The 26,109-nt window shown below is 55.0% G+C and overlaps 12 protein-coding genes across 12 annotated transcripts; 6 read left to right on the forward strand and 6 right to left on the reverse strand.

Annotated features, from left to right (window-relative positions):
• Positions 1-548: 548 nt before the first annotated feature.
• GLOTRDRAFT_71992 (MFS general substrate transporter) lies at positions 549-2,613 on the forward strand (the record flags this gene model as incomplete). Its single annotated transcript, XM_007865120.1, has 6 exons — positions 549-854; positions 945-1,044; positions 1,113-1,125; positions 1,191-1,563; positions 1,625-1,993; positions 2,045-2,613. Exons 1-6 carry the CDS (start codon positions 608-610, stop codon positions 2,611-2,613), a joined length of 1,671 nt encoding a protein of 556 aa, XP_007863311.1. The 5' UTR covers positions 549-607.
• GLOTRDRAFT_56560 (uncharacterized protein) lies at positions 2,530-5,138 on the reverse strand. The gene is made up of 9 exons (XM_007864822.1): positions 4,931-5,138; positions 4,683-4,851; positions 4,515-4,628; positions 4,428-4,454; positions 4,274-4,374; positions 4,204-4,218; positions 3,607-4,146; positions 3,414-3,557; positions 2,530-3,358 (listed from the first exon to the last, which is right to left on the reverse strand). Exons 1-9 carry the CDS (start codon positions 4,945-4,947, stop codon positions 3,073-3,075), a joined length of 1,413 nt encoding a protein of 470 aa, XP_007863013.1. The 5' UTR covers positions 4,948-5,138; the 3' UTR covers positions 2,530-3,072.
• A 249-nt stretch (positions 5,139-5,387) lies between these two features.
• On the forward strand, positions 5,388-6,462 carry GLOTRDRAFT_109995 (uncharacterized protein). Its single transcript, XM_007865121.1, has 3 exons — positions 5,388-5,541; positions 5,592-5,829; positions 5,883-6,462. The coding sequence occupies exons 1-3, from the start codon at positions 5,393-5,395 to the stop codon at positions 6,315-6,317; spliced, it is 822 nt and encodes a 273-aa protein (XP_007863312.1). The 5' UTR covers positions 5,388-5,392; the 3' UTR covers positions 6,318-6,462.
• A 299-nt stretch (positions 6,463-6,761) lies between these two features.
• Positions 6,762-9,324, forward strand: GLOTRDRAFT_114563 (WD40 repeat-like protein; the record flags this gene model as incomplete). The annotated part of the gene is made up of 11 exons (XM_007865122.1): positions 6,762-6,778; positions 6,835-7,102; positions 7,156-7,525; positions 7,576-7,763; positions 7,879-8,168; positions 8,254-8,543; positions 8,603-8,691; positions 8,771-8,836; positions 8,889-8,930; positions 8,988-9,022; positions 9,096-9,324. The coding sequence occupies 11 exons, from the start codon at positions 6,762-6,764 to the stop codon at positions 9,208-9,210; spliced, it is 1,770 nt and encodes a 589-aa protein (XP_007863313.1). The 3' UTR covers positions 9,211-9,324.
• Positions 9,325-10,976: 1,652 nt separating this feature from the next.
• On the reverse strand, positions 10,977-12,503 carry GLOTRDRAFT_114564 (Swi3-domain-containing protein; the record flags this gene model as incomplete). The annotated part of the gene is made up of 3 exons (XM_007865123.1): positions 10,977-11,735; positions 11,791-11,913; positions 11,964-12,503. 3 exons carry the CDS (start codon positions 12,501-12,503, stop codon positions 11,043-11,045), a joined length of 1,356 nt encoding a protein of 451 aa, XP_007863314.1. The 3' UTR covers positions 10,977-11,042.
• Positions 12,504-13,103: 600 nt separating this feature from the next.
• On the reverse strand, positions 13,104-13,508 carry GLOTRDRAFT_28433 (uncharacterized protein; the record flags this gene model as incomplete). Its single annotated transcript, XM_007864625.1, has 1 exon — positions 13,104-13,508. A coding segment is annotated over one exon (405 nt), but the record flags the coding sequence as incomplete, so codon positions are not given.
• Positions 13,509-13,971: 463 nt separating this feature from the next.
• GLOTRDRAFT_72005 (DUF858-domain-containing protein) lies at positions 13,972-15,301 on the forward strand. Its single transcript, XM_007865124.1, has 5 exons — positions 13,972-14,110; positions 14,188-14,204; positions 14,257-14,936; positions 15,027-15,128; positions 15,183-15,301. Exons 1-5 carry the CDS (start codon positions 14,029-14,031, stop codon positions 15,196-15,198), a joined length of 897 nt encoding a protein of 298 aa, XP_007863315.1. The 5' UTR covers positions 13,972-14,028; the 3' UTR covers positions 15,199-15,301.
• Positions 15,302-15,573: 272 nt separating this feature from the next.
• GLOTRDRAFT_14697 (adenylate kinase) lies at positions 15,574-16,503 on the reverse strand (the record flags this gene model as incomplete). The annotated part of the gene is made up of 5 exons (XM_007864601.1): positions 15,574-15,777; positions 15,826-16,018; positions 16,074-16,138; positions 16,195-16,303; positions 16,358-16,503. Coding segments are annotated over 5 exons (717 nt in total), but the record flags the coding sequence as incomplete, so codon positions are not given.
• Positions 16,504-17,167: 664 nt separating this feature from the next.
• On the reverse strand, positions 17,168-18,529 carry GLOTRDRAFT_72012 (NAD P-binding protein; the record flags this gene model as incomplete). The annotated part of the gene is made up of 6 exons (XM_007865125.1): positions 18,427-18,529; positions 18,314-18,368; positions 18,185-18,242; positions 17,868-18,117; positions 17,613-17,816; positions 17,168-17,553 (listed from the first exon to the last, which is right to left on the reverse strand). Exons 1-6 carry the CDS (start codon positions 18,476-18,478, stop codon positions 17,168-17,170), a joined length of 1,005 nt encoding a protein of 334 aa, XP_007863316.1. The 5' UTR covers positions 18,479-18,529.
• GLOTRDRAFT_72014 (barwin-like endoglucanase) lies at positions 18,530-20,331 on the reverse strand. Its single transcript, XM_007865126.1, has 6 exons — positions 20,280-20,331; positions 19,881-20,200; positions 19,417-19,811; positions 19,286-19,365; positions 19,028-19,225; positions 18,530-18,973 (listed from the first exon to the last, which is right to left on the reverse strand). Exons 2-6 carry the CDS (start codon positions 20,085-20,087, stop codon positions 18,954-18,956), a joined length of 900 nt encoding a protein of 299 aa, XP_007863317.1. The 5' UTR covers positions 20,088-20,200; positions 20,280-20,331; the 3' UTR covers positions 18,530-18,953.
• Positions 20,332-21,556: 1,225 nt separating this feature from the next.
• On the forward strand, positions 21,557-23,146 carry GLOTRDRAFT_56582 (scamp-domain-containing protein). The gene is made up of 11 exons (XM_007864823.1): positions 21,557-21,572; positions 21,634-21,840; positions 21,901-22,084; positions 22,135-22,179; positions 22,231-22,255; positions 22,310-22,328; positions 22,385-22,433; positions 22,490-22,507; positions 22,564-22,702; positions 22,758-22,799; positions 22,866-23,146. Exons 1-11 carry the CDS (start codon positions 21,569-21,571, stop codon positions 22,917-22,919), a joined length of 786 nt encoding a protein of 261 aa, XP_007863014.1. The 5' UTR covers positions 21,557-21,568; the 3' UTR covers positions 22,920-23,146.
• A 96-nt stretch (positions 23,147-23,242) lies between these two features.
• GLOTRDRAFT_114568 (polyadenylate binding protein) lies at positions 23,243-26,098 on the forward strand. Its single transcript, XM_007865127.1, has 8 exons — positions 23,243-23,282; positions 23,343-23,413; positions 23,490-23,787; positions 23,849-23,925; positions 23,981-24,032; positions 24,085-24,373; positions 24,431-25,659; positions 25,718-26,098. The coding sequence occupies exons 3-8, from the start codon at positions 23,546-23,548 to the stop codon at positions 25,884-25,886; spliced, it is 2,058 nt and encodes a 685-aa protein (XP_007863318.1). The 5' UTR covers positions 23,243-23,282; positions 23,343-23,413; positions 23,490-23,545; the 3' UTR covers positions 25,887-26,098.
• Positions 26,099-26,109: the final 11 nt, after the last annotated feature.

Genomic DNA, 26,109 nt, shown 5'->3' on the forward strand with positions numbered 1-26,109 from the left:
GCATGACCGGTGCAGAACATGACGGACGTTGCGAATGCGAGATCATCTAATCAGAAGCCATGATCCGGAAGCACTCACCTCCAGCTGATGCCAGATGGGGGGCATAGTGTGGACGTCTTTGATGTCAGGTAAGGTTGCGTTCTTTCATTCAGCTCTCGCTATCTCTATTGAACGCCGTGCACCGATATGCCGCAAAACGTGTCGCCGTACTGGTAGGACTCCTATTGAAGGTTATGGGTGCCCCCTTTCGTGCTGTGCACCAGAATTGGGGCACTACAACCGGCTGCACAACTCGGATCGGCCCCATTGACCTGCCAGTCCCGTGAGGATCGTCTCTCGTTTTACCGTCCTATATTTGATATCTGCCGAGAAAATGTCCAGATAAGAGATCGGTCACAAAAAATACCGCTTTGTCTGCTTGTTGGCTCTCGTTACGGACACACGTGTGTGGGTGGAGTGCATTCCAAATTCCTATGTCGCGGAAATGTATATCACTTATAGCGCTTATGCTCGGAGGGTAGTTGCTATCCCCCTCGTGCTCCTTCTGACCCCCCCCCCCTTCTCCGTCCTCTCAGCTCGAACGACAGGTCGAAGATCACGCTCAGGCATGCCTTACTATCTCAACCCTTTCGCAAAGCATGATGTGTCGCACTTCCCTGGCGTCCTAATGACTCTGGAGGAAGCTCAGGCTTATCATGCCTCGGGTGAGAGGCCAGAGTCGGATATCAAAGACTCAAAGGCCACAGAAGCCGGGATGGAAAGCATCGGGGACTATGTCCCGTACTCTATTGAGGGACTAAGAGCTGAAATCGATAATGACATTTCGACTACTGGGTACGACACCTCCTACGATCGTACGTGCTGCTTCCTTTGGTCCTGTACACCAGAAATCCCTGAACCGTCGATCCGGGCCCTGTATGATATCGGTTCTGATGTGTTCGCAGGCAAATCCAAGCTTATTAACAAGGCTATACAAGACATCGGCATGGGACGCTATCAGTACGAATTATTCTGCCTCTGCGGCTTCGGATGGGCAGCAGACAAGTAAGTCTGGCACCGTAGCGCCTACTCACCTTTTGCACGCACAGAATGTTCTAATCGTTATTCGGTAGCCTTTGGCTCCAGGTGCGCGCTGACTATCCTCCCAAATAATGTGGGAGCCGGTCGAATTGACCTCGGGGACGTTCCAGGGTGTTGCATTGTGCTTGCCGCAGTTGAGCGCGGATTTCGGGATCAACAGCAACACAGTCCGATATACGACTTGCGCGTTATTCGTCGGTCTATGCATTGGGGCTAGTTTCTGGGGCATTGCATCGGACATTGTCGGACGGCGCCTGGCCTTCAACTTCACGCTATTTATCGCAGGCGTCTTCGGTGTGGCTGCCGGCGCGGCGCCTGACTGGATCGCAGCATGCGGCCTCTTCTCGGCGATGGGCTTTGGCGTAGGAGGGAACTTACCCGTGGACGGAGCATTATTCCTTGAATTCTTGCCCTTCGCCTCCGCGAACCTCCTAATGCTTCTTTCCGTATGGTGGCCAGTTGGCCAATTGGTAGCTTCATTAGGTGAGAAGTGTCTGTTATGTCGTCATTGATGAGCCGACCCTAACCCTGATTCACGCGTTAGTTGCCTGGGGATTCATTCCTAATTACCCAACTAATGAGGGCTGGCGATATTTCGTATACACTATGGGAGCACTGACGCTTGCTATGTTCATTTGCCGGTTCTTCTTCTTCCACCTGTTCGAGTCGCCCAAATTCCTTTTGGCCCGAGGAAGACAGGCTGAGGCAGTGGCCGTAATTCACGGGCTCGCGTACAAGAATAAGACAAAGACTTGGCTAACTGAGGAGATCCTCAATGAAATTTGCGGTACCCCGGATAACGCACAACAGGAGACTCGACTCTCGAACACTGAAATTTTTCGAAGGTTTTTTGCTCGATTTTCGAAAGACAGGATTTCCCCTCTCTTCTCCAACTGGCGCGTTGGCGTGACAAGTGAGTGTTTAAACTTGAATAGTCCCGATCAACCCGCTGATGCCCTCTCAGCTGCTTTGATCTGGGTCTGCTGGGCGACGATCGGTATGGGGTACCCTCTCTTCAACTCCTTCCTCCCCCAGTACTTCGCACGCGTCGGCAAGACCGGCCAGACGCAGACAACATACGAGGTCTACCGCAACTACGCCATCGAGTCCGTCGTCGGCGTGCCCGGCTCCGTCATCGGCGCGTACACCGTCGACATCCCGTACGTCGGGCGCAAGGGCACCATGGCGCTCTCGACGCTCATCAGCGCGATCTTCCTCTTCCTCTTCACCATCTCCGCCGACGCAAAGTACCAGCTCGCGTTCTCGTGCGTCGAGTCCTTCTTCCAGAACATCATGTACGGCGTGCTCTACGCGTACACCCCGGAGGTCTTCCCCGCGCCCAACCGCGGCACCGGCACGGGCATCGCGTCGTTCCTCAACCGCATCACCGGTCTCTGCGCGCCCCTCGTCGCTATCAACGCGGGCAAGGCGAACCCGAACGGTCCGGTGTACGCGTCGGGCTCGCTCATTCTGGCTGCGTTCGTGGCCATGTGCCTACTGCCCATCGAGACTAGGGGAAAGATGAGCCTCTAGTCGGCGCGCCCAAAACAAAATGTACTATTCCGCCCTCTGACAGAGCGTCAGAGGCCTCCAGCGATATATATATCCCGACCCGGAGCTCGAGGTGCACAAGCGATTCCATTTCTTGGATCAAGCAGAGAGTACGTAGAGCATACGCAGAATATACGCTACCGGTACAGATCTAGAAAGACAGGAAGGAGCCAATGGATACAGTGGGGAGAGGTACAAACTACTTTGAACGACGAGAGCACTAGCGTAGCGTATCTATACCCTAGCATGATAACGAGAAGTGTACGAGAAATTGACGACATTAAACACTCGAGGAAAGAGAAAAACTGAACGACCAAACGCGATAAATGCACAGCATAGCAGAGCGACCGTAATGTAGATATGAATAAGAAAACCGAGACGGAAGCGAAACAAAAGCAGGACCGGGACCGCAAACCCCAACTAAACTGCGCTGGGCATGACCTATGTCAGCTCAAGCACGCTGGTCTCGAGCACGCGGAACACGCCCGGCTCGGTCGTCTCGGGGAACCCGATGATATCTCTCCAGTTGACGTTGTTAGCCTCCTTCTCGCCCGCGCCGGACCAGTTGATCAGGTCGTCGTCGGAGATGCCGCGGAACATGAGGAAGAGGCGGTTGAAGAGGCACGACTCGGCCGTGACGGAGATGTCGATGGCGGCGGCGATGCGCGAGGGGGAGAGCAGGCGGTATGCGATGTTGCGGTGGTTCGCGAAGAGGGCGAGGTTGTTGCTGGAGGGGGAATGTTAGTTTCAGAGTAGGAAAGAGAGAGAATGGACGTTCGCACTTGATGAAGTTGCTCCGGGTGTGCATCGTCAGACCAAGCTTGTCAAGGACGTCTTGGAGGTGCCCGACAAAGTCGCGGAAGGGCATTGCGTAACTGTTCCGCGGCGCGAGCAGCTCCATCGGGTCCAGTAGATCCGCGTCGGGTCTACCCACGCGTTAGCATCTTCGAAGGACGATAAACGGTGTGCACTCACATTGCCTCATAATATATGCTTGTCGCGACCATCATACTCTCGAAGTGTTCCATCGCACCTCCGGGGTGGACTCTCAAAAAGTACTTGATCTTATTATCCTCCACCGTCTCCGCCGGCGGCCACGTCAGCCCCATCTTCCAGAACTGCGAGAACGTGAGGTACACATCGCAGTACTGCTGCGCCGGCGGGAGCAAGCTCAAATGGCACTTGGCCGTCGCGGGCTTCGCGACTACCGCGAGCCTCGTCAGCGCCTTGGTGTTCACCACCAGATCGGTGATGCTCTGCCCGTTGGTGATCGCGGCCGTGGGCGCGACCTCCTCCTGCGGGGGCAGGCGCGTGCCGGAGAACTCCATCTTGTGGGTGTCGCCCTGGTGCACGATGTTGAGCTTGCCCCAGAAGGCGCCCTCGACCATCGTGCCGTCCTCCATGCGCGCCATGTCGAGGTCGCCGTCCGAGGCGACGGTCGTTTCGAGCGCGACGGTTTGGCCGGGTTGGAGCTCGAGGCTGAAGACGGCGGGCATTTCGAGCACTGGTGGGGGTCTGGAGAAGGAATTGTAAATGGCATGAAATAATTTGTGGAGAGTGCTATGTGCTTACGGTGGTGTCGGTGGTCTGGTGTAGATAGAGGTTAGGTTTTGGCATTGAAGCGAGTTATGCGTCGACGTACCGAGGCTCTTCTTCTGGTGGCGGTGGTGCATCGCTGACGATCTCCACTCGGAGACCTTGCACACCCATAATCGCGATTTGGTACGAATCTTCGCCCGTCAGCTATCATATCATGCATGAGAACTAGATATGAATACCAGAAGGGAGGATCGTACATAGATGTATGGCCCTGATACCAATCGCTGGAGATAAGATGTGAGATTCGAGGATCGCGCGCAGTAGCTCAAGGGGAGGGAACGTACGGCAGCGTGTAATGATGCATATTCGACGGGGACTCGTAGGCTGAAGATGGCATCTGGTGGGGGTTTAGCCCAATCTCTTGCCAGGGCTTCCAGATCACCAAAGCTGCTTGGAAGCTGCGGGTTCCTTACATCAGCGCACCGTGCTATCTACGATCGAGCAGCACTCGCCATCCGAACGGTCTCCATGTCCCCGAACGACAGGGTCAGCAATCGCTGGCGGGCGAGAGCCATGTGCTGCTGTCTCTCTCTGAGATCTACGTCCTTGTTGCTCTTGGGACCGCCGCCGCCGCCTTTGATCTTGCCCCAGAGCGAGGAGGGCAAGCTGGCACTGGTGGACCTGTGGGCGGGGAAAGAGTGGCACGGTGGTGAGCAGCAGCGGACTGGAGCCTAAAGCAACGCTCGGAGGCTCTACTCACGCAGGTGAGAGAAGCATGGCGGACTAGAGTTCGAGGTGTGCGGGCAGAGGTGTGGATAGTGAAGCTGTGAAAGTGCGGGTATGTATAAGTACGGAGCCACTAGGGACTTTTTGGATGGATCTGGCGAGGGTTAAGAGACAAGAGTCATTTTCCTGGAAAGGGCTGCTATAGACGGCACGCGAGGGAAACACGAGGCAGGATCGGGGCCAAGGGTGATGCTAATAGTAGCGGCTTTGGAGATCGATGCTGTCCGCCCTTTTGTGCGAGCCCGCTGCCACAGCCCAGCGCGTGGCTTGATGCTGTACAGCCCGGTGCAGCAGCTGCAGTGTAAATACGAGGACTCGGAGAGGGTGCAGAGAGGTATAGCAGTCCCGAAAAGGCAGTCAGAGTCCGACGTCATGTCCACGTGGCTCCCGGAATATTTCGAAGCGGACTCGCGCTCGGACTCTGCAGTCTGCAGCCATGTTGCGCTTCGCCTCGTCGTCCATCGCCAGGCCCGCCGTCGCCCACCGCCGCAGGAACCTCGTCTCCACCGTCCTCCTCAACCGCGACTGGCAGACCGAGTCCGTCGCCGACCTCAAGCAGGAGCTCAGGAAGCGCGGCCTGTCCCAGTACGTCCCTGTCTGCCCATCATCCCATTGTCCTCACTCGTGCCCCGCAGGAAAGGGAACAAGGCTACCCTGATCACGCGCATACTCGAGCACGAGCAGCAGCGCTCTATCGAACACGTTTCGCCCTCGCCCGCTGCCCCAGCCGGCCAGGTCCGGAAGGCGTCCTCCACTAACGTCCCTGGCCTCCCCGAATCCGCTCAGCCCCCCCCTCCCCCTCTTCCTCAGGACTTTATAGCTGTCAAGCTACCCGATCTGTCAGGGCCTGACCCGGAACCCCCGGTTCAGATTGTACGTCAGCTTGCTTGCAGATCCTTGCCTTACGTTCTCTAATCCTCCTGCAGCCGTCCACGCCCGACTTCTGGGAATCCTCCCTGGAAAAGACCCCTCATGCGGCAGTTGCTGAGCCCGTCGAGCCCGCGCCGCCCAAGCTGCATGTCGTAGCAGGCTCGGCCACGCACCACGGTGGTGGTCCATCCGCCCAGGTCCACGACTCTGAAGAAGTCCCGCCACCACCCGCCCCCGAGCCGGCTCAGCCTACCACTGCCTTGGGGTCCCTCTTCAGGGATGTTGCCGAAGACCTAGGGCTGCCTACGCAGAGCGCGCGGAAGGTCGTCGAAAGCGCCCAAGAACAGTTTTTGGGCACACCTGAATCCACGGAGACAAGCGGGGATGTCAAGAGTTACGAGAGGAAACTCGACTCTAAGGAGAAGCGGGGTGTGCTGGTCCTTGTTGGTTTGCTTGTTGGGGGATGGTTGGCGGGTGGGCTGAATAGCTGAGGGCCAGTCTAATGCTGGTGCTGTTCCCTCTGCTGTCCGTAGCTTCTCCTGTGATAATAGAAGGCTAATTCTATGTGTCACCCCTACGCTCTTGGAATGAGCTTAGCGGATTATGCGCCCTCTGCAGCGCACTCGGCTTGTTGAGCACAGACTTTAACCGACGTGATGGAAAAGGACACCTCACGAACTGAAATTCTCACTGCGTTCTGTCATCTTGCAGAGGAAACGAGAAGATATGCGTCCATTTGACAGTCCAAAACATAACCCAAACTGGGTTACACGCGTGACGTCACAGCTATTAGCTCCCGTGACGGCTCGCGACACGGCCACATTTATCCCCGCGAAGCGCGTGCGTCGCGTCATCACCGTCGGGAGCGTCGACGGCCTTTACAACCTCTATCTCACTTCTGACATTTACTATCGACACAGTGGATACACCTCACAATGCCCAAGACAGCATAGTAAGTCTTCCTTGCTCACAGCTTCTAATACTTCTCTGAGTCACCCTCCCCCCCAGCGAACTCGAGCGCGAAGCGAACATCGCAAAGAATCGGGCAATACTCGAAGAGCTCGACCTCAAGGGCGCGGTCGCCCAGCTCGGGCTGCCCTCCAAAGGCGCGCAGGCGAAGAGAGCGGCCGCGGCAGCGAAGCCGGTGCAGCCCGCGAAGAAGCGCAAGCGCGAGGAGAAGGACGAGGCGCCCGCGCCTAGGAGGCAGTCGACGCGCCTGAGGCGGGCGGGCGCGGCGGACCCGAATGAGACGCCGGCGGAGAGGAAGATACGGGAGGTGAGTGGGTACGATGCGTTGTGCGTTGGTCAGGAGGCTGAATGGGGAGGTAGAAATTGGAGGAGGAGAGGAGGATGAAGGAGGAGGAGGAGCGCCTGGAGGCGGAGGAGAAGGCGCGGGAGGCGCGCAAGCCGCGCCATCAGGACCTGGATCTGGAGACGTTGATGGAGGGCGAGCAGCCAGAGGACGTTGCCGCGCTGAAGAGCACGCTCGCGGAGGTCTGCAAGACTTCGCACGCAAAGCGGACCGCCGAGCAGGATGCATTTGTATTCGACGACGACGAGAAGGAGGAGGTAGGGCTGGCTGCGCTGAGGAAGAGGATGCAGAAGCTAAAGGTCGTGGCGCGCGCAAAGGTGACCCAGGATAGGGTGTATAGTGCGGTGTACCACCCGGAAGTGAGCAAGGATATTATTCTGTTTGGAGGTAGGCGTGCCCAGTAGTCTGGAGGAAGATGCTGGCTCATGTTGACGTAGATAAGCACGGGCAGTTGGGGCTCTGGGATGCTCGCGCCGCTCCGGATGAGGTGGCGGGCGAGGACGAGGAGGTCTCGGCCACCGCTAATGGAGAGGATGGCAAATATTGGCGCATGCAAGCTCACTGGCCCGTCACGTCCAAGTCCTCGATATCCACGGTTAAACTCGACCCCATAGACTCTAACAACGTAAGCTGTTGCTTTCCTTGTTCACGCCTATTTTCGGTGTCACGGGCAGAGACGTGATCCGCACATTCAGGGAGAAGCGACCCTCTTCTTAATCTGATGCTCATGATGCTTTCAGGTATTCACCAGTGCTTACGACTGCACTATCCGAAAATTGGATCTCACTACCGGGGTCTCGAGAGAAATCCATTCGACAGAGGATGTCCTAATCTCAAGTATCGACCTCCCTCCCGCTGGCCACGAAATGTGGATATCGGATGCTCTCGGCGGCATAAGCCATCTCGACCTGCGAGAGCACCCGTCGAAAGCCAGGTGGTACGGCTTGTCCGACCAGAAAATCGGCTGCGTTAGCATAAACCCGGTCAACCCGCAGTACCTGCTGACGGCGTCAAACAGCAGAGCTCTCAGGTGCGTCGTCGGGTTGGGCGTGCGTACACATCTCCGCCGGCTGATCGTGCGTGATGGCGGGACCCACTATCTCGTGATCTGACAGATTGTGGGATGCACGCAAGCTGCAGACATTCTCTGGGGTGGCCGAGGGCGCGTTGCTTACGCCCCCGCCCTCGTCCCCGGTTCCAGCTTCGCGCATACGTGGCGCGACTACTGATGATAGGGCTGGCCCCGAGGAGCACGGGGCCGAGGAGGTCGAGCAGTTCCTCAAGTCGAAGCGGGGAAAGGGCTGCTTACGTGCCGAATGGGTCCACGGCAAGTCGGTGAGCTCTGCGTACTGGGACCCGCGGGGAAGGAGTATTGTTAGCACTTCCTACGATGATACTCTGCGCTGTGAGTGGCGGCTCGTTGTCTTCTGCCGCACCGGGCTTGTTCTTATTGTTTTCACCTAGTATGGGACATAAGACCGGCTGCCTTTGATAAGGGTACCACTCTTCCCTCGTTCCGGCCCTTCAGCCAGATCCGTCACAACTGTCAGACGGTGCGTCATCGGCTCTCGACCATGTCCTTGATGGAATCGTCTAATTTTGGTCTACCCACTCGTCCCGCTGCTCTTCCAGGGCAAGTGGTTGACAATTTTGAAGGCACAGTGGACTCCGAACCCTGACGTGTACCCACATTTTACGGTAAGCACGGTTGCATTACTCTTCACTGGCCCCGTCTAACGAGAAATTTTAGATTGGGAATATGGACCATTCTCTGGATATCTTCTCATGCAAGGTAAAGGTCCTCGGACCACCTTTATGTAATTCAGGATTAACGCCCGCCATGATGTAGGGAGACGTCGTTGCTAAACTCTCGGATCGTCAGAGGTCAGTCCCATCGCCTTTTACGATACTTCTTCGGGGCAGATTCGCTCAGCTGGGCTCTTCACGAATCTCGCAGAATCTCGGCTGTGCAAGCGGTAACTTGCTCACATCCCAGCATCGTTGAACGCGCGGCTAGTGGGAATGCAAGCGGCCGATGTGTTCTCTGGGCCCTACCGGATGACTCTTCGTAGCATCCTAGTAATGATGCACCTCTGTTTTTGTGATGTAATCGGATTGGTATACGAATGTAGGTTATAAGGAGGCTGATCAACTCATGATGTTCCATCCTTCGGGAAACAATTCTGTGGGCATGTCGGTGTCACGAATGACAAGGTTCCATCGATTTGACTGGACGGCAGCTATTCGCGGCCTCATGAGATTCAGAGATTGCATCTCTTTGGGAGTGCTTAAAGGGATCTGAGTGAAGTCCTATCTCGATTACCTACTGTCACTTCGGTGCGCTCTCGGTACTTTCTCCCGAAGCTTCTTCATTTTCGCTAGTGCCTCCATCCTATTGTCTAGCAGACGACGCGAGAGTGGCAGAGGGCGGTACTCATAAAGTACGTTCCTCTGTTGTTGATGGGGCCTATATTCTAACGCGTATTCTGCCCAACGCAGGTGCGAGATCTACCCGGAAACTGCTTCAACGTCCCAGTCCCATTACCATCACAGTCGTGGCCGGGTCTCCGACATGGCTTATCCCTCTGTTCCTGTACAACAGAGCGCATGCCATGGAATGACCGGCATGCCTTACGATACCAATGTTGCTCCGAATAATTCGGGGTGCTACGTCCAAAACTACGATGCCCTCGCCTGCTACCCTGCTTATTCTAACCCTTCAATGGTAGTGGAGGGACCTATCCACGACCAGGCAAGTTTCCTTTGTTCGTAATATTGAACTACCGATGGCTAAAGTGTGCCGTGGCGGTCAGGTCGCGAGCATCGGATGTGGCGTGTCTTATGGTTGCACTGGCCCAGACTCCAGGCCTTATTCATCGTTCAATTACGCAACAGCAGTCAATCCTGACATCCCAACTAGGACAGGATATGTGGTAAAACCCACTGCTGAACAGCGATCGGACACCTTGCACTTTAATCCACCCACGCAGGATCGATCTCCATCGGGATATGCCTGTGTCGTTGAGCGCGGCGAAGGTGTTATCCACGCTTCAGCTCGGCAGCATCCCAATCAAGGTTCTTTACAATATGGGGCCCTATTCGCGAGTAGGAGATCCTCATTACAGCCTGGGCACACACCGCACTTCCCTGCATACAACGATCCACCTTCTCCGCCCGTGTCAGATTATTCCGACTTGAATATCTCATCAGGCAGTGTCGACAGTTCCGCAGGCTGGATCAGGATGGCCGTAAGCAGTAGCTGCAGCATCCCTGGACAGTCGCAGCAAATGGAGAATTCTTACTACAGCCCCCTGCGAGACTCTCGGTCTCCCGACAGCAAGGCGAGCCCTCGTCAAAACAAGAAACCGGACATGGGAAAACTTTTCGCTTGCCCGTATGTCAACCCATTCACGAACCAAACGGACTGCCCAGAAACCTTCACCCGGGCATCAGATGCGCGCCGCCATGTCGCGACGGCTCATGCGCAGATCGAGGAAGGATGGGTCGCTGCTGGGGTGTTGAGCCCCAACAGAGCCCTTGCGTTGCAGCGATCGACGCGGGTTACCTGCGAGCGATGCTCAAAATCGTTCTCGCGGCTGGATGCTCTTTTTAGACACATGGAAGGTGTCGGGAAGAACGGAAGATACTGTAATCCAGACAGGCAGGACAATTGGCAGAACACAACTGTGTGAAGACGATCGACATAAGAGTGTGACAAGGCTGCTGGCAACTTGTCCGCGTCGTTGGTCTGTATATGCCATAGTACAGTATTTGGGGAATGCCGATGGACACTACTATTGTTTTAATACTGTAGTTAATAGTAGGCGCACGATAATCAGGGCATGTGTAATCACATTATAATATACGGACCAGAACTTACATCGAGAATACTACTACTAGCTGTCTAAACATACATATCGTCCCAGTCATCCGCATTTGACATTCTTCGTTTCCTCTGTGGAGATGAAGTCAAACCTTCACTGGACGGACCAGTCGTGTGATCCTCAGACGGCAGAGTCTCGGGACCAGCAGCGACTGAGCTGCCTGGCTTCTGTGACTCCAATTCCATTTCTCTGACCACGTCCCACATGTCTTCGTCATCCATGACACTGGCACCGCCCGTCTGAGCGGCCGCGGCCGTCGTGTTATCATCGGTATTCTTGATTGAAGTCGGGACGGGAGGTATCGAGGGGACACCAGCATCTTCCATCATCATCTCAGCCCACATGGCTTCATCGTCGATATCCATGTCATCCCCAGCGGTGGCTCCTTCGGTAGGCCGGTGAGTGTCTTGAGGCGCAGGCACTCGGTCAGCTTCCATCTCCTGCTCCTCGCGAATCATGGCGTCGATATCGAAGTCGTCGACGTCGGTGACTTGACCTATCGATGGTGAAGACGGCGGACGGCTAGGAGCTCGGGACCGTGCATCACTGGCACCGCCAACATCACGTCCCAGTGACTGCCGACCGTCGGGTTTGGTTCGTTCTCCGTCATCAGCATCATCTTCGTCACTGTCAGAAACAAGGTCGATCGGGTCGTCTGGTTTCATCCCGTTGACGAGACCCTTAGCCTCGTCACGCCAGACACTCAGTGCAACCTATCAGTGCGGAGTTGATGAGAAGGCCGATGGACATCCAAGATAGGTTACTCACGTGCATTCTCTTTGAGTGACAGAGCTTCTCGACTCTGTTGACCGTATCGCGAAACTGCATTTTGGGATACATCTTGTGCGCCCAGAATTGATACAATTGGATTACTCTATTCAAGTCTGTAGCCTTCGCAGAGCATCAGCAGAATCCATCTATTTGGACACAGTTACACCCACCTCTTGGCCCTTCCCGCGAGGTTTGAACTTCTTTGCCTCCGCTATGAGGGCAGGAAACCCATTAGGTCCTAATAGCCTTGCCTCGTCCAGTTTCGGCAGTACTTTTCGTTCCTTAGGTCCATCTTTGTTCGACTTTTTGTTCTCGTTGTTGCTGTCTGCCATATCCCTGCTCTGTTCCCTCCCGGGCGAGCTGCTGGGTAAAATAGCATGGAGGTCACCTCCTTGGCTACTTCTCGCATGACGCTGTTCCGCCTCTCTCTGCAGGGCATTCATGTCCAATGCGGGAGCCAGCGGTTGAAACGCGTTCTCATCATCGTCCAAGTTGTCGAACATCGCGTCTATGTCCGGACGGGCCGACTTCTTAGTTTGCGGCGTTCTTTTGCGTGTCTTTGGCTCATCGTCCTCCGAGTCTGACGCCAGGAAAAGTGGCCTCTCAGACCGTTCAGGCGTGTTCGATTGTGGTGCGTCAGATGCGGAAGGCCTACGGGGCGATGACGGCTCTACAGGCGCGTCCCAGATGTCGTCGAGGGTAGCCGACATGGTGGCGGGTATGGACGCGTTATTTGCCTCTGTTTACGCGTTTAGTACCCTTCACCGGATTGGGCAATCAAACAGGGACTCCAAGAACTTGCTCCTCTGGACTGCTGCCATGCTCAGCCGCCGCATAATTCGATTTTTCGAGTTTCCCTGCAGAGCCCCTTCCAAGATATAACACGAGGGATGCTTCCAGCTATTATTACTTTTCCAGAGGAGGTTGTCACGCTGGAGAGATATAATTTAAATTTACTGTCCCACAACGGAATTGGATACTGGATGACGAGAATGATGATCGCTACAGGACGTAGAATCTGCACGGACATCACGAAGGCCATTATAGGGTTGGGTCTGGATATGCGACAGCCGAATCACTGTATCTGCTGCTTCATTCAGGAAATGAAAGGAAGGTCTCAGCCGCGAACCCCGTAGGCTGTAGCTGCTCGTCGATCTTTGACGCATGTCGACTGTGAAAATCTGACCGGGCTCCGTAATCACCATGGAATCCGAACCAAATCTTCTCTCCTTCCCTTCGTCCCCGGCCTCATTGAGTAGCCTTTCTATCTCTCCTCCAGGCTCGACATGAGGTATAGTCTCCCACTGCGGTCCTAAGGCGCGCAAGTGGTCCATTGCCGCCCATAACCAGTGGTGACAGCGCCAAGAACTGTTCTCTTGCACGAGGACTACATGCTCGACTTCCCGCGCAATCCGCAAAGCTTGCTGCTGGAATTCACATCCCGGCAGCTTCGCCACAAGCACTCTAGCAACAATGTTTTCGACTTGGGTCGATTTCACCCATCCATGTTCGTAGCGCCAGAAAGGCCTGCCGTCTTTGCCAATCGTAGCATGTGGCGCAAAGGAATTGGTGGCGTGATATCTGTACGCGTCCTTTGTATTAGGATCAGGGCTCTCGTGCTTGGGCACCAGGAGTAAGCCGACGTGATAACCGGGACGACCAGCGCCCCGATATTGCAGGGCTACGTAGAGCCGAGATTTATTTCTCTCTTTCATTCCGACACGCATCGTCTGCACGATTGTGTTGCCTCTTCCTTCGGCTTCGATCAAAGCCACACTGGGGTTGTGCGGCGTACCCTGCCGGGCTTACAATGAATGAAGTGCTGCCCATATCTCTAGCTAGATTAGACATACTCTTTTGGTGGTATATTCCCTGCAGTCAGGCAGAGTAGGGGATGAAGGATTTATCGGTAGAGGTATGGATCTGGGCCGTCCGGCCAGATTGGCCAACAAATATCAATGGGCAAGCTGGGGGCTGTATGCTTTTGTTCTTTCTGAGCGGCTTCAATGTGGTGAAAACAACATCTCTGTTTGCAACACGGTCTATGCACCGCGAGCAAGCAGCTGGGGAGTGGTCGGTCAACAGCAGACACAGCTACGGCTGTGCTCATTGGCTAATGGGAACCCTAGGCCGACCCGCGGTTTGCCGCGGCTTCTTCCTCCAGCTCCAAAAGTAGCTTGTGGTTCCAAGGTCCTCCTTCAACGAGGAGGAATTTGTGGATCTGTCAGTGTCAAGATGGCCAAGCAAGCAGAACCCGATGTTGAAGCTGGAATCAATTATTGGAGTACGCAATCCGCCGACTACGACGGTGTTTTAGGTGAGCTTCATTGACAGGGCTCGCCCATAAACGAAAACAAAGCACTACTCTGATGGGGGATGCACGATGATGTATAGGTGGTTTTGGAACTGGGGTATATCATTCCCGTATTCAAGTTCCCTTTCTCTGGCTGATGCGTTACCAAGAGCCTCCCGAGAATAGATGCACTGGGGTCCCGTCAATTCGCCCTCTACCTCATGCCCGAACTGTGCACCGTCCCATCTGCTCTCCGGCCTCTGCGCAGCCAGCCTACTGATCAACGTACGCGGGCGCTGGATGTCGGGGCAGGGGTCGGCCGCGTGACCTGCGACGTCCTGCTTCACCTATTTTCGGATGTCGTCCTCGTAGAGCCGGTCGAGAGCTTCGTGCTCGAAGCTGTGGCGCGAGGACGCCGCTCCGAACAGGATGTCCCGGCAGTCGCAGAGGACGCAAATGCAGACCCTATAGCACCTTGGAAAGGCATCAAGGAAAAAACGAGGAGCGTCACCTTTATCCAAGGCACCCTCCAGTCGCTCGAGCCTTCCCATCCTGCAGCATCAGGAAAAGTGCTGGGACGGATAGGTTACCAACCGACCTCCTCAGAGCTCTCGAAAAATCTTTCCGACCCGACGGCGGGTGATATTGACTCGGGCTTCGACGTGATCTGGTGCCAGTGGTGTCTGGGACATCTCACAGACCCGGACTTGGTGTTATTCCTGAGGCGCTGTCGAGTGGCTCTCCGCGATCCGACCGCTGCATATATCATAGTCAAAGAGAACACCTGTTCTGACTCGCCCGATGGGGGACCGCGGAGCCACCTTGATGAAGAGGATTCCAGCCTTACAAGGTTAGTGTCTGTCTAATTTCTCCACCGCATCCATCGTCAAAGAAGGATCTGAAAACCTATACTTGGGTACGCATTCATAACTATATTCAGATCGGACATGGCCTTCAAGCAAGTGTTCCGGGAGGCTGGTCTCAGTATAGTACACGAACAGGTGCAGGACGGATTCCCACCCGGGCTGTACGTAGTGAAAATGTCAGTTGCACAGCTTATAGTACAAATTGCAACTCTCTTGACACAGACACTCAGGTATGCTCTTCATTGACGAAGCGACCGTTCCGTAGCTTGTTTGTGGGATCGCGGTCTCTATACCCTCAAGGAAGAATTCGGGCTGGATCAGCGCTCACAATCGCAGCAGCGACCGCAGGTGTCAATCCGTCAGATAGTCGCATAGAGATTCGAAGTAATAATACAATGGTCCGAAATACCACACAGCACCAGTCTCCACCGCACTACGAGAAGCACATAGACTAAGACTAAAAAGACAAGGTCAAGATATTCAACCAAGCGAAAGCGAACGAGCGGCAGCAACGATTACGCGGGAACAAGAAAATCATGATGTCAGCCTCGCCTTCGCAAGGCCCTGTGTTCGCCTCTTGCGCTCCTCGCTAGCGATCGTGGCATCAGCGAGACTGTGCCTCCGCCTCTCCTCCTTGGGCTCGACGCGCTCCCTCAGAGAAGGGAACGTACCGGTGACGACGCTCTCCAGCTGCGGCCAGATTTCGTCGGACGTCTCCCCTCGCAGAGTGACGAGTTTTGTTGCGCTGGACGGTTTAGACGCAAAGTACGCTAGTAATGGGGACGTTGATTCGTAGAATTGCTTCAGGCGACGGGCAAAAATTTCCTGACAAGGCTGTCAGTATAAGTACATGCATATACTTGAGCAACTTACGGGATTATCGTCAGGTCGTTTGGTGAGAGGTTCACCAGTGACGTCGTCAAAACCTTCGACCTTCGGTCGGTTATAAGACATGTTGTACACACGCCCGGACGGCAGGTGGATCCATCGATCCGAAATCCGACTGAGGATAACCTCGTCGGGCACATCGAGGTTGACGATCAAGGTAAGAGGGGTCCCTCGGGTACTGCGACATCATTGTTCAATCCGATCGTCGCAATCCAGGTAGCGCATAAACTCACTGCAACGCCTCATCCAGCATTTCTCCCTGGGGAAGAGTTCTGGGGAACCCATCTAATATCCAGTGCTACACATGGCTGTCAGACAAGGCAAGAAGATCCGGTATTGGCACCGACAACATACTTTATTACGGAGTTGATCTAATTTGGACGAGACAATCTTCAGCATGATATCATCCGAGACGAGGCCCCCGCTCGCGACGATGCTCTCAGCCGTCCTCCCGACTTCGGTCCTGGAAGCTACAGGTCAGACTGCAGCTCCCAGATCTCCCCAGAGCATCGCGCACCTTTCTGCAATCTGCTGGCGCAATAGATCCCCTGCAGACAAGGACGTGATATCGTACTTCTTGACCAATCGTCCAGACAGCGTCCCTTTCCCTGCGCCGGGCTTCCCGAACATCAACATCCGCAAGAACTTGCCGTCCCCATGGTCGGACGCGACCGACTGCTCTACCGTCCTCTTAGCAGACCCAAGGTTGTTCAGGAGGAAAGGCAGAGCCGTCTGGCTCGTCGACGAGTTCCCGAACGCGCGCGAGCGCTTTCGCAGAGGGGTTGAACCCAGGGGCACCCTAGAGGGCCCCGAGGCAGAGACCGGAGCACTCCATAACGCACGCCGGCAGAGGGAGGACATGCACGTCGCAAAGGAGGAAATCGGGAGGGGAAGCCTGAACCGACCGATGCCCGCTCTTATAGTCCGATCTTTTCAAATATATGTCGTACTATGCTGCGAGATCACCGAGTCAGCTCTGAATCGCGCAACATAGCCAGAGTCTAGACGGCCGCTTGTCTCACCTTTTCTGACGCTGCGCCGTCCTCACTGGCTGCTGCTGCCTGCACCCTGGTACGACGACGACGCGGCAAGAGCAGAGGGCTGCCTGACGAGGCCAGACGGCAGCGAAGAGGACAGGATCAGTTGACGTCTGCCGTCCCCAAATTCTTGCATGAAGGCTATCTTTGGGTCACGCGCCGGGCTTAGGGCGCTTTTGGTGGGGCCCCGGCTTCAGTACGCTGTGCCTTAAACCCGCTCTCAAATACGGGACGGCCGCATCGTCCCCTAACGCCTAAGTCTGGGAACATATCTAACATTGCACTGCGCCCTACACACGCTGCTCTACAGTAGCGGAAGGCTGCTCATGGCCGTCTGCCCCTTTCTGCGACCACCCGATGAGCTCGCGCATCTGTTGCACGCCGTACGCGCCCCGGACGTCACTCCTCGCATTGTCAGCTGCGATAACGACGGCCTCAGCTACGTGCTCGACATGGATCGGCGGTATCGTCATCGCGTTTGCGATGGACTCAAGAGGCGAAGGCGCGACGCCTTGCGGGGCAGGGGTGGGTTGAGGCAGGAGGGGTCCCACGGAGCGCAGGATGGCTGACGGAGTCGGAAGGGTCGGTGGGACCTTTGCATGGAGTGTGGCAGATAAATCCAGGAGGGCGGCGAGAGGGGAGATGAGAGGCCGCAGGTGCGCGTGGTATACGAGACCTGCACGTCGAGAAAGGTAAGGAAACATGACGAGGAATCTGCGATATGTAAATGCATACTCGGTCTTATGTATACGGCTCGGAAATCCGGTCGGGTAGAGACCATCTGCTCGATGTACATCTCCGCTTCCCGCTTCGTCTCGATATACCGCGAAGGGATCCACGGTCGGAGGACATCCTCAGCAGAGAGGTACACGAACGCCCGAGGCCCGTTCAACTGTACCTCAGGCTGCGCAGACAGAAAAGCCTCGCAGACCCGCAGAGCTGCAACGCGCGTCAGTCCTCACAAGCATGATAACAAACTGCCGAGCGCACCAGCATCCCGATTCAAAGTCTCATAACTCCCCGGCCTCCCCTCGCCACTCTCCAGCGGATTCCCGCCCCCACCAAAGCCCAACCTCCTCGCAAAACTCCCCGCAAGGCCCAACACGCTCCCCTCGCGCACCGCGCTCTTGTACGACGTATCCTCCAGCAGCGTCCCCAGCGTATGCACAACGGCTGAGACGCCCGGCAGTATATGCGCGTACGTCTCCGGGCTCAGCGCGTCGCCCTTTTGCCAGTCTACCTGCGTGAGCGCGGGCATGTCAGCATGAGGAGATGGGATGCAAGTGAGCGGAACGCTGATACTGCACTTTGGATGCCCAGGCCGGGGTGTGGCCTTTAGGCGTGCGGTAAGGTCTCCCCGACGAGCTGAGGTAGGCAGTATGAAGGGGTACAAGTCAGCTATGAATGAATGTGCAGTCCAGAACTTCATTCCATACCTTACGCTCGTGACCTGCAGGCCTCGAGCCAAAGCGGCTTTGCATACCGCAGAACCTGCATGAACGTCGAACGCTTAGCGCGCTGCATACTACAGCTACAACGGAATACTTACCTATGAATCCGTTTCCACCTACCACCAAGATCTTTTGGATAGCTTGCTGCATGGTGGTTACTGACCAGCAAGTGCAAATGGATATTACAACAACGTCAACGCTGTCATGATCAGGATTGCCATACAGTCAACTTCAATGCGTCACCGCAATCACGCAGATTATATACATTCCTCTTGCGCATAATCGCATTGCCAGAGTCCGTCAAGTTTAGCTAGCTACACCAGGGGACTAAAATGCACGCAATATACATAGAAAAAAAGAACTGCCAATGAGCCCAAGAAAAAACAACACTAACGCGGTGCAGAAGACTAAAAAGGACATCGTACAGGGCGTAAACACAGCGGGCGAGGATATTAATCACGTAGAGGAGTTTCCCGCCACCAGGGTCGTTAATCTCGTCAGATGATCTTCACTGCCGTTGCTTCGACGCCACCAGACATCCCGGACGGAGCCCGGCCCCATATCAACAAACAAAGAACAGCAAATCAATGCATTGCAAGAAGAGAAAAGCGAGTCCGATGGGGGTTTAGAGGAACTTCCACTCAACTGTTGAGTCGTGCAGTCAGCTTCATCCAAGAGAGATCAGATATATATACTAACTTGCAACCATTCCCTCAGCCTCCGTGGCGATCGAAGTGAAAGCGCCGTAAGACAAATCGATGGAGTTCGAATTCGTGCAGGTGGGGCAGTCATCAGCAATGGTGACAGTGACGGACTTGCCGTTAGCAGGGTTGGTGATCAGAACCTGCTTGCCGCAGAGGGAAGATTGGCCGCTGGCGTTGCCATAGCGGTCCTGGTCTATTGAGCGAATGAAGTTGAGCAAATGAAGTTCTCATCAATAAGGGCAAGTGTTCGTACCGATAGCTGCGATCAAGTCGTTGTCCGAGTGAACAGTGCCACAAGCACCTGCAACACCGTTCTGGTAGAAGAATGTGGCACTTGGGGGCACAAGTCAGCGCATATATTGACTTAAGACGCGCAAGACTTACAATCCACCGCTGATGAGATCACCGCCGGAGGAAGCAGGAGAGCTCGGGCTTGGAGCAGGAGCAGCTGAGGACGTCGGCGAGGGCTCTGGGGTAGAAGACGGCACCTCCGACGTAGTAGGAGCAGGAGTAGAAGAGGAGGATGAAGTGTCGGGGGCAGGCGCAACGTTCACAGGCGCAGGAGTAGCTGATGCAGCGGGAGCAGAGGTAGAAGCGGGAGCCTCAGTGGATGAGGGAGCCTCAGTGGACGAGGGGGCAGCAGCGGATGAGGACTCCTCATCGTCGCAGTCATCATCATCTCCGTCGTCAGTGGAGGTGGGCTCAGCAGCGCTGGCAGAGGCGGAAGCAGACGCCGACGGGGTGCACTGTGCCGGGCGAGAGGACAAGCTCTCGGTAGCCTAAAAATTGAACAAAGTTACCAAACTGGGCGCTGATCGAAAATCCATCATATCAAAAGGCTAACTTACAAGGAGAGGATGGCAGCACTGGTCGAAGAAGGGCTGACCGTGCTGGTTCTGGCAGCCAAGAGCAAGGTACCGGGTGTGGTACGTCTGGTAAGGCTCGAGGTAGTCAGTTGCCCATCCAGGAGGAGGCTCCTTGCGGGGAACAACGTAACCAGCAACGCTGGATGCGGCAACGAGTGCGACGGAAGCAGAGGCGATGAGCTTGAACATTGCGATTGATGCTAAGTGAAAAGACAGGTCCTTGGGTTTGAAGGGAGTGACGGCTGAAGGTGAGCCAAGAGAGGGTGGTATTTAAGAGAGAGGGACTGCAAAGCAGCGAGGTGCTAGAGCGAAGGCAAATGAGAGTCAGCACACGTTAATGCACACGTCTATCGACGACAAAGAGACCGAAATGCTACTGACCGACCAAGGAACGCGAGGAGACGGTGCGGGAGCAAGGAGGTGGGGAATAAGTGAATACGTTCTGGCCGCGGTGCCTCATTTTATAAGCCCCGCCTTTGCAACGGACGTTCCCACGCCGGGCGTCATCAACCCCCGAAAACATATTGTTCTTCCTTTTCGACGCTCCATCCTCATTTTCTTCCCTAAACGTTACTGCGCATTGCCTTTGCTGGGGGGCCGTTACGCGGTTTGGCACCCTCTATGCCATTCGTGCCGTCGAAACGTCCATTCCAGTCCTCGAAGCAATATTAATGTCGCCGTTGCTCTGTCTTCTACCGCTGCGGGTTTGACTGGTTGACATGTACTCTATCAACAAATATAGCGCTACGTTGCACAACATGCTGCTGATCACTTCCTCGCATCAAGGTGTATGATCCCTCATGACCCCCGTCCAGAGTTGAGCAAATGCTCTCAACTCGGTCTTGTTCCATATCCTGCGGTGTACTCCGGGCAGCCAAGCCGGAGGGATCATCTCAGAGATGGGTGAGTACGGATGAGCCTGTGCCGCAAGAGCTGCCTTGACAACTCACCCTGAAGCCCTCGGTGTCTCAGTCGCCGAGAACACGAGAGGAACAAAAACTGATTGACCTCATCGTTGCTATAATATGCATTTGCAACTGCTTGTAGCAACTTTCGACCGCCAAAGGATTTTTCTCTCTGACCAGCCGCATGCATCGGACGAACACAGATTTGTACGTCCGTGTCCAACAGGGTCACTTCTCTGAGGGAGAAGCTGGCGTCAACACGGTGAATGCTCCTAACCGAAGCTTCCTCTTGTCCGAAAGCCCAATGAAAGCGTAAGTCAACTGTAAGTCAACGGGAGCCTGTGTCGCGCTGGTACGGCACGCTAAGTAAAAGTTCATGGTTTCCGACGTGCCCAAGCGGGCCCTGCGTAGTGATGTCGGCCAGTACAGGTTCCGTCGATATTCCTCCATCGCCGGGCCAAGCTGCCCGCCTCCATTGAGATGCTACAGGCTGTTCATCATTTCCCGTTGATGTGTAGGTCCTCAGTACTAAGTCGCAGCTGCAGGGGTTCTGCCTCTTAGATATCAGCTAGTGCGGGAGAACGTTGTGTCGACAAGAATGTGACTTTATAGAATCATACAGCCTGAGCTGAAGAATGCGTTGTCCAATGAGCGCCCTGGTAAGTACTGCATTCGGCAATTGCCTAAGTGCACAGCCCAAGGATTACAGCATGAACCAATAGGTACAGCACGTCACACCCGTAGTAAATCTCTCAAACTCCCAGTATGGGTGCGCTCGTTTCGTTTCTTGGCGTAACATTCAGAGTCATATTCATGCTCATGCTTGACAGCGGGCCTGAGCGAAAACCCCTTCGCGTCGACGACTTCGCTGGACAAGAACCCGTTCGAGGACCCGGAGCCGCAGCCCGCCCACGCCCCGTACGATGCGCGCATGCAAGAGCTCGCCGCGCGCGAGCAGGAATTGCAACGACGAGAGCAGGAACTGAACCAGCGAGCAGAATACATAAGGACGCATGGACGTAATAACTTCCCGCCATGTGAGTGAAGCTTTGCATTCCATGGACTCGGGAGGCTCATGGGCTAGTGGGAACGTCAAGTCTACCCCTTGGTCTACCACTCCATACAGGATGAAATCCCAGAGGCTTCACGACCGCTCATCACGCAAATGTTTCGGCTGTGGCTGCTGCTGCTAGTAACACTGCTGGTGAATATGGTGGCCCTCATATTCGCCACAATTGTGGGGACTGGAGATGGCTTCAGGGACTTTGGAGTCAGTATCATGTGAGTGTATGTATCGTGGGAGGGCTGAGCATGTTTCTTATGGATGTCAGGTATATCCCCGTGATAGGCGCATTGTCGTTCTTGACGTGGTACAGGCCAGTCTTCTAAGTATATGCGCACGATACGTCATGCTGAACCACACCCAGACCGATATATAATGGATATATGAAAGTAAGCGTGTTCGTATCATACTTTCACTGAGAATAACCAGTCGGGTTTCTCCAGGAGCAGTCACTGTATTACTGTAAGACGAGACCATCTGTCGCACCCTTACTGTCTTCACTGTCTTTCGCTACGCAGATGTGTACTTCTTCTTCGGAGGATGGCATATTCTGTTCAGCTTGTACATGTGAGAATTCATCATCAACGTTGTCCTCCATGCTTGAATTATTGACATCCTTCAAGGGCCATTGGCCTTCCAAGGTGGGGCGCTGTGCGACCGTTTAGAGTCCTGTTCATTTGACGTGTTCTTTCTGCAGCACTGGCTCAGCAGGTATCATCCAGACGGTAATAATGTTTGCCCATGGAGGCGCAGGCATTGCAGGCGGCGTCTTGGGCGCTCTTGCTTCAGCCGGATGGGTCATTGAGGCCTTCGGGAGCCTATGGTTCTTCCGACTGGTACGTATCTTACCTGTTCCCGTACGGGGCCTCATTGACTTACCATACGACGTAGATCTGGGCCCATGGGAAGGCAGCGGGCCACAGCTTCGACAAGGTACGTCACTCCGTACGGCGCTACACTAAGGCATTGTGGACACTTACATATTGTGTTTGCCTGCAGGCTAAAGGCGAATTCGCCACCCATGGCGCGAAGGCGTACTTCTCCCGGGGATAAACAATTTCTGTATGTAACGACTGGATGACACGCTTGAATATTTGTCTATCGGTAGCACGTACGATATTTTCTTTACGAAGTATAACTGCTGGTCGGACTCCACGCATATGTAAATTCGCGCAACGGTGATTTATGGGGAAGGGACATTGTGCAATACATGTACGTAGTCATCGAGGGCGTATTACAATGTGTCAGAGCGTTTTCCAGGACGTTCTGCGGGAGTGTATTGTTCAATTGAAACAAAACTGTGGCTTAGCCCGATAAGGTTCACAAGTAGATTGTGGCCCTTGTCGGAGTTTGATTTGACTGATCAAGAGCGTGAACACGCTAATACCTTTTTCTTCCAACCTCCATCATCGAAAGGTCTGCTGTCCGCCATGGCTGCCGCGCATGTTCTGCTTGCTGACGCTGAATGTTCTCTAGGTCAAAAAGCTTTTCAAAAAATCAGAAAAAAATACTGTTCAAAAAAGCAGTTGTTATTTTCTCTATCTAGTGTGCGTATCATGCTCATCTTCCACCGTGGCGGGCGTGGTCGCTGAGAACACCTCCCTCCATTCCTTCCCTTCGCAGTCGCAGAAAAGTTCACAAAGCAGTAACGACCCCCTAAATCGTATATAAAAACCACAATGTCCGCTTCGCCTGCCGTTGCCCCCGCCCAAGAGGCCACGCTGCCCGCCCCAGAGGCCGCACCCGCACCCGCCCAGGCGCCGGTCCCCGCTCCCCCCGCTGCTGCTGCGCCCAGCTACAACCCGCCGCCTCAGACCTCGATGTCCGCCCCATCCGCCTCCCTCTATGTTGGAGAGCTCGACCCTACCGTCACCGAGGCTATGTTATTCGAGATTTTCAACATGATTGGTCCCGTGGCGAGGTGCGTGCTTCGCGCGTTGGCTGCTGTGTATGCATAGGTTGAGGGTTTTTTGGGTCTGAAGCATCCGTGTTTGTCGCGATGCTGTCACCCGTCGCTCACTTGGTTATGCTTACGTGAACTACCTGAACGCTGCGGATGGTAAGCGCCAGCTCGATATCTGCAGTTTTTTCAATGCTGACATCTGTCTGCTCAGGTGAGCGCGCTTTGGAGCAGCTCAACTACTCTCTCATCAAGGGGAAGGCTTGGTGCGTCCACCATCATATTCTGCCATTTCGCGCGTTTAACGGTGGGTTATAGCCGTATCATGTGGTCTCAGCGCGACCCTGCCCTCCGTAAGACCGGTCAAGGCAACATTTTCATCAAGAACCTCGACGAGGCCATCGACAACAAGGCTCTTCACGATACCTTTGCAGCTTTCGGTAATGTCTTGTCGTGCAAGGTCGCGACGGACGAGCTAGGCCGCTCCAAAGGCTACGGTTTCGTTCACTACGAGACTGCTGAGGCTGCCGAAACCGCCATTAAGGCCGTCAACGGAATGCTTCTCAACGATAAGAAAGTTTACGTCGGCCATCACATTTCCAAGAAGGTGCGTAACACAACGCTAGATAAGATGAAAATACGCTAACAGTGACAGTTACTTTAGGAACGTCAAGCCAAGATTGACGAACAAAAGAAACAATTCACTAACATCTACGTGAAGAACATCGATCTCGAAGTCACGGACGAGGAGTTCAGGGAGCTTTTCACTAAGTTTGGCCCTGTTACCTCTGCAGTTCTTCAGAAGGACGAGGAGGGCAGGAGCAGGGGCTTCGGTTTCGTCAACTACGAGAATCATGACGACGCTCAGAAGGCTGTGGAGGCACTGCACGATTCCGAGCTCAAGGGCAAGAAGCTCTACGTGTCTCGCGCGCAGAAGAAGGCCGAGCGTGAAGAGGAGCTACGTAGGTCGTACGAGCAGGCGAAGATGGAGAAGTTGAGCAAGTACCAGGGAGTCAACCTCTACATCAAGAACTTGGAAGACGACATTGACGACGAGCGTCTCCGCTCTGAGTTTGAGCCTTTCGGCACTATCACTAGTGCCAAGGTCATGCGGGACGAGAAGGGACAGTCCAAGGGCTTTGGTTTCGTCTGCTTCTCTTCTCCGGACGAGGCCACGAAGGCCGTTGCGGAGATGAACAATAAGATCATTGGTTCCAAGCCCCTGTACGTCTCCCTCGCCCAGCGTCGCGAGATCCGCAGGCAGCAACTGGAGAGCCAGATTGCTCAGCGCAACCAGATTAGGATGCAGCAGTTGGCTGCTGCTGGCCTTCCTGGTGGTTACCCCAACGGACCCATGTACTACCCTCCTGGCCCTGGTTACCCTCCTCAGGGCGGTCGTGGTATGATGGGCTATGGCCAGCCGGGTATGATGCCTCCTCGTCCCCGCTACCCCAACGGCGGGCAGCCGGGTATGCCTATGCCTGGACCTTACGGGCAAGTCCCTCAGGGTTACGGTATGCCCGGATACCCTCGCGCGCCTCCTCGTGGTCCTCCTGCTCCTCGTGGTCCCGGAGAGGCCGGTGCTCCCCCTGCTGGCCGCGGCGCCAACGGTGTTCCTCCTCCAGTCAACGGTGCTCCTAGGCCAGCCGGCGCTGCAGGCGCCCCTGCCGGACGGCCTGCTGCGGTCCCGGCTGGTGCACCTGCTGGCGCTGCCCGTCCCCAGGGATACAAGGGCAATGCGCAGGGCCGACCTGCTCCTGCTGGTCAACCTGCTCCAGCTGGTGCACCGCAACTTGATGGCCTGCCGACGATCTCGCCCGCTACACTGGCGAACGCACCTCCGATGGAGCAGAAGCAGATGCTCGGCGAGGTGTTGTACATGAGGATTGCTCCGTAAGTCGATTCCCGCTGTGCGTAGTCTGGACTTCATCTGATGCCTATGTTTCTATAGTGCTGCTGGGGAGCTTGCTGGCAAGATTACTGGTATGCTTCTCGAGATGGACAACAGCGAGCTTCTGCACCTCTTGGACGCCCCGGACGCGTTGAACGCCAAGGTGGCCGAGGCTATGATCGTCTTGCAGGAATACCAGTCGAAGGAGGATGAGCAGAAGGCTCAGTAAACGGGTCACGGCTGTGATGGGTATGATGCGTAGTGGTGGGCGCTCGCTTGGGTTGTGCAGCTTTGTTCTCTTCGACGCTATCTTCGGTCCGTGCTGTGTTCGTCGACGGTTCCCTGTTCTCGCATTGCATCTTGCTACTTGCTTCATATCTCCGTAGTAGTGGGGGGTCTTACCTTTGTGTACTTGCGACAGAATAGAGAGATTCAGCTGCTTTAACTGATGT

This window comes from Gloeophyllum trabeum, assembly GCF_000344685.1.
Source record: "Gloeophyllum trabeum ATCC 11539 unplaced genomic scaffold GLOTRscaffold_00003, whole genome shotgun sequence".
Lineage (NCBI taxonomy): Eukaryota > Fungi > Basidiomycota > Agaricomycetes > Gloeophyllales > Gloeophyllaceae > Gloeophyllum > Gloeophyllum trabeum.

What these genes read in the sequence shown, in the direction of transcription:
- GLOTRDRAFT_56560 (XM_007864822.1), bottom strand. An exon ending in ACATGGAGACCGTTCGGATG is followed by an intron (nt 4,629 to 4,682) that starts GCGAGTGCTGCT and finishes AGGAACCCGCAG; the next exon opens with CTTCCAAGCAGCTTTGGTGA. An exon ending in TATCAGGGCCATACATCTAT is followed by an intron (nt 4,375 to 4,427) that starts GTACGATCCTCC and finishes ATGATATGATAG; the next exon opens with CTGACGGGCGAAGATTCGTA.
- GLOTRDRAFT_109995 (XM_007865121.1), top strand. Translation starts at nt 5,393, where the DNA reads ATGTTGCGCTTCGCCTCGTCGTCCATCGCCAGGCCCGCCGTCGCCCAC. An exon ending in AGGAAGCGCGGCCTGTCCCA is followed by an intron (nt 5,542 to 5,591) that starts GTACGTCCCTGT and finishes CGTGCCCCGCAG; the next exon opens with GAAAGGGAACAAGGCTACCC. An exon ending in CGGAACCCCCGGTTCAGATT is followed by an intron (nt 5,830 to 5,882) that starts GTACGTCAGCTT and finishes ATCCTCCTGCAG; the next exon opens with CCGTCCACGCCCGACTTCTG.
- GLOTRDRAFT_72005 (XM_007865124.1), top strand. Translation starts at nt 14,029, where the DNA reads ATGGCCAAGCAAGCAGAACCCGATGTTGAAGCTGGAATCAATTATTGG. An exon ending in GAGGATTCCAGCCTTACAAG is followed by an intron (nt 14,937 to 15,026) that starts GTTAGTGTCTGT and finishes AACTATATTCAG; the next exon opens with ATCGGACATGGCCTTCAAGC.
- GLOTRDRAFT_72014 (XM_007865126.1), bottom strand. Translation starts at nt 20,087, where the DNA reads ATGTTCAAGCTCATCGCCTCTGCTTCCGTCGCACTCGTTGCCGCATCC. An exon ending in AGTGCTGCCATCCTCTCCTT is followed by an intron (nt 19,812 to 19,880) that starts GTAAGTTAGCCT and finishes TTCAATTTTTAG; the next exon opens with GCTACCGAGAGCTTGTCCTC. An exon ending in CGACTTGATCGCAGCTATCG is followed by an intron (nt 19,226 to 19,285) that starts GTACGAACACTT and finishes TTCGCTCAATAG; the next exon opens with ACCAGGACCGCTATGGCAAC.
- GLOTRDRAFT_56582 (XM_007864823.1), top strand. An exon ending in GACTTTGGAGTCAGTATCAT is followed by an intron (nt 22,085 to 22,134) that starts GTGAGTGTATGT and finishes TATGGATGTCAG; the next exon opens with GTATATCCCCGTGATAGGCG. An exon ending in CGGGCCACAGCTTCGACAAG is followed by an intron (nt 22,800 to 22,865) that starts GTACGTCACTCC and finishes GTTTGCCTGCAG; the next exon opens with GCTAAAGGCGAATTCGCCAC.
- GLOTRDRAFT_114568 (XM_007865127.1), top strand. Translation starts at nt 23,546, where the DNA reads ATGTCCGCTTCGCCTGCCGTTGCCCCCGCCCAAGAGGCCACGCTGCCC. An exon ending in CTACCTGAACGCTGCGGATG is followed by an intron (nt 23,926 to 23,980) that starts GTAAGCGCCAGC and finishes CTGTCTGCTCAG; the next exon opens with GTGAGCGCGCTTTGGAGCAG. An exon ending in TTGTACATGAGGATTGCTCC is followed by an intron (nt 25,660 to 25,717) that starts GTAAGTCGATTC and finishes ATGTTTCTATAG; the next exon opens with TGCTGCTGGGGAGCTTGCTG.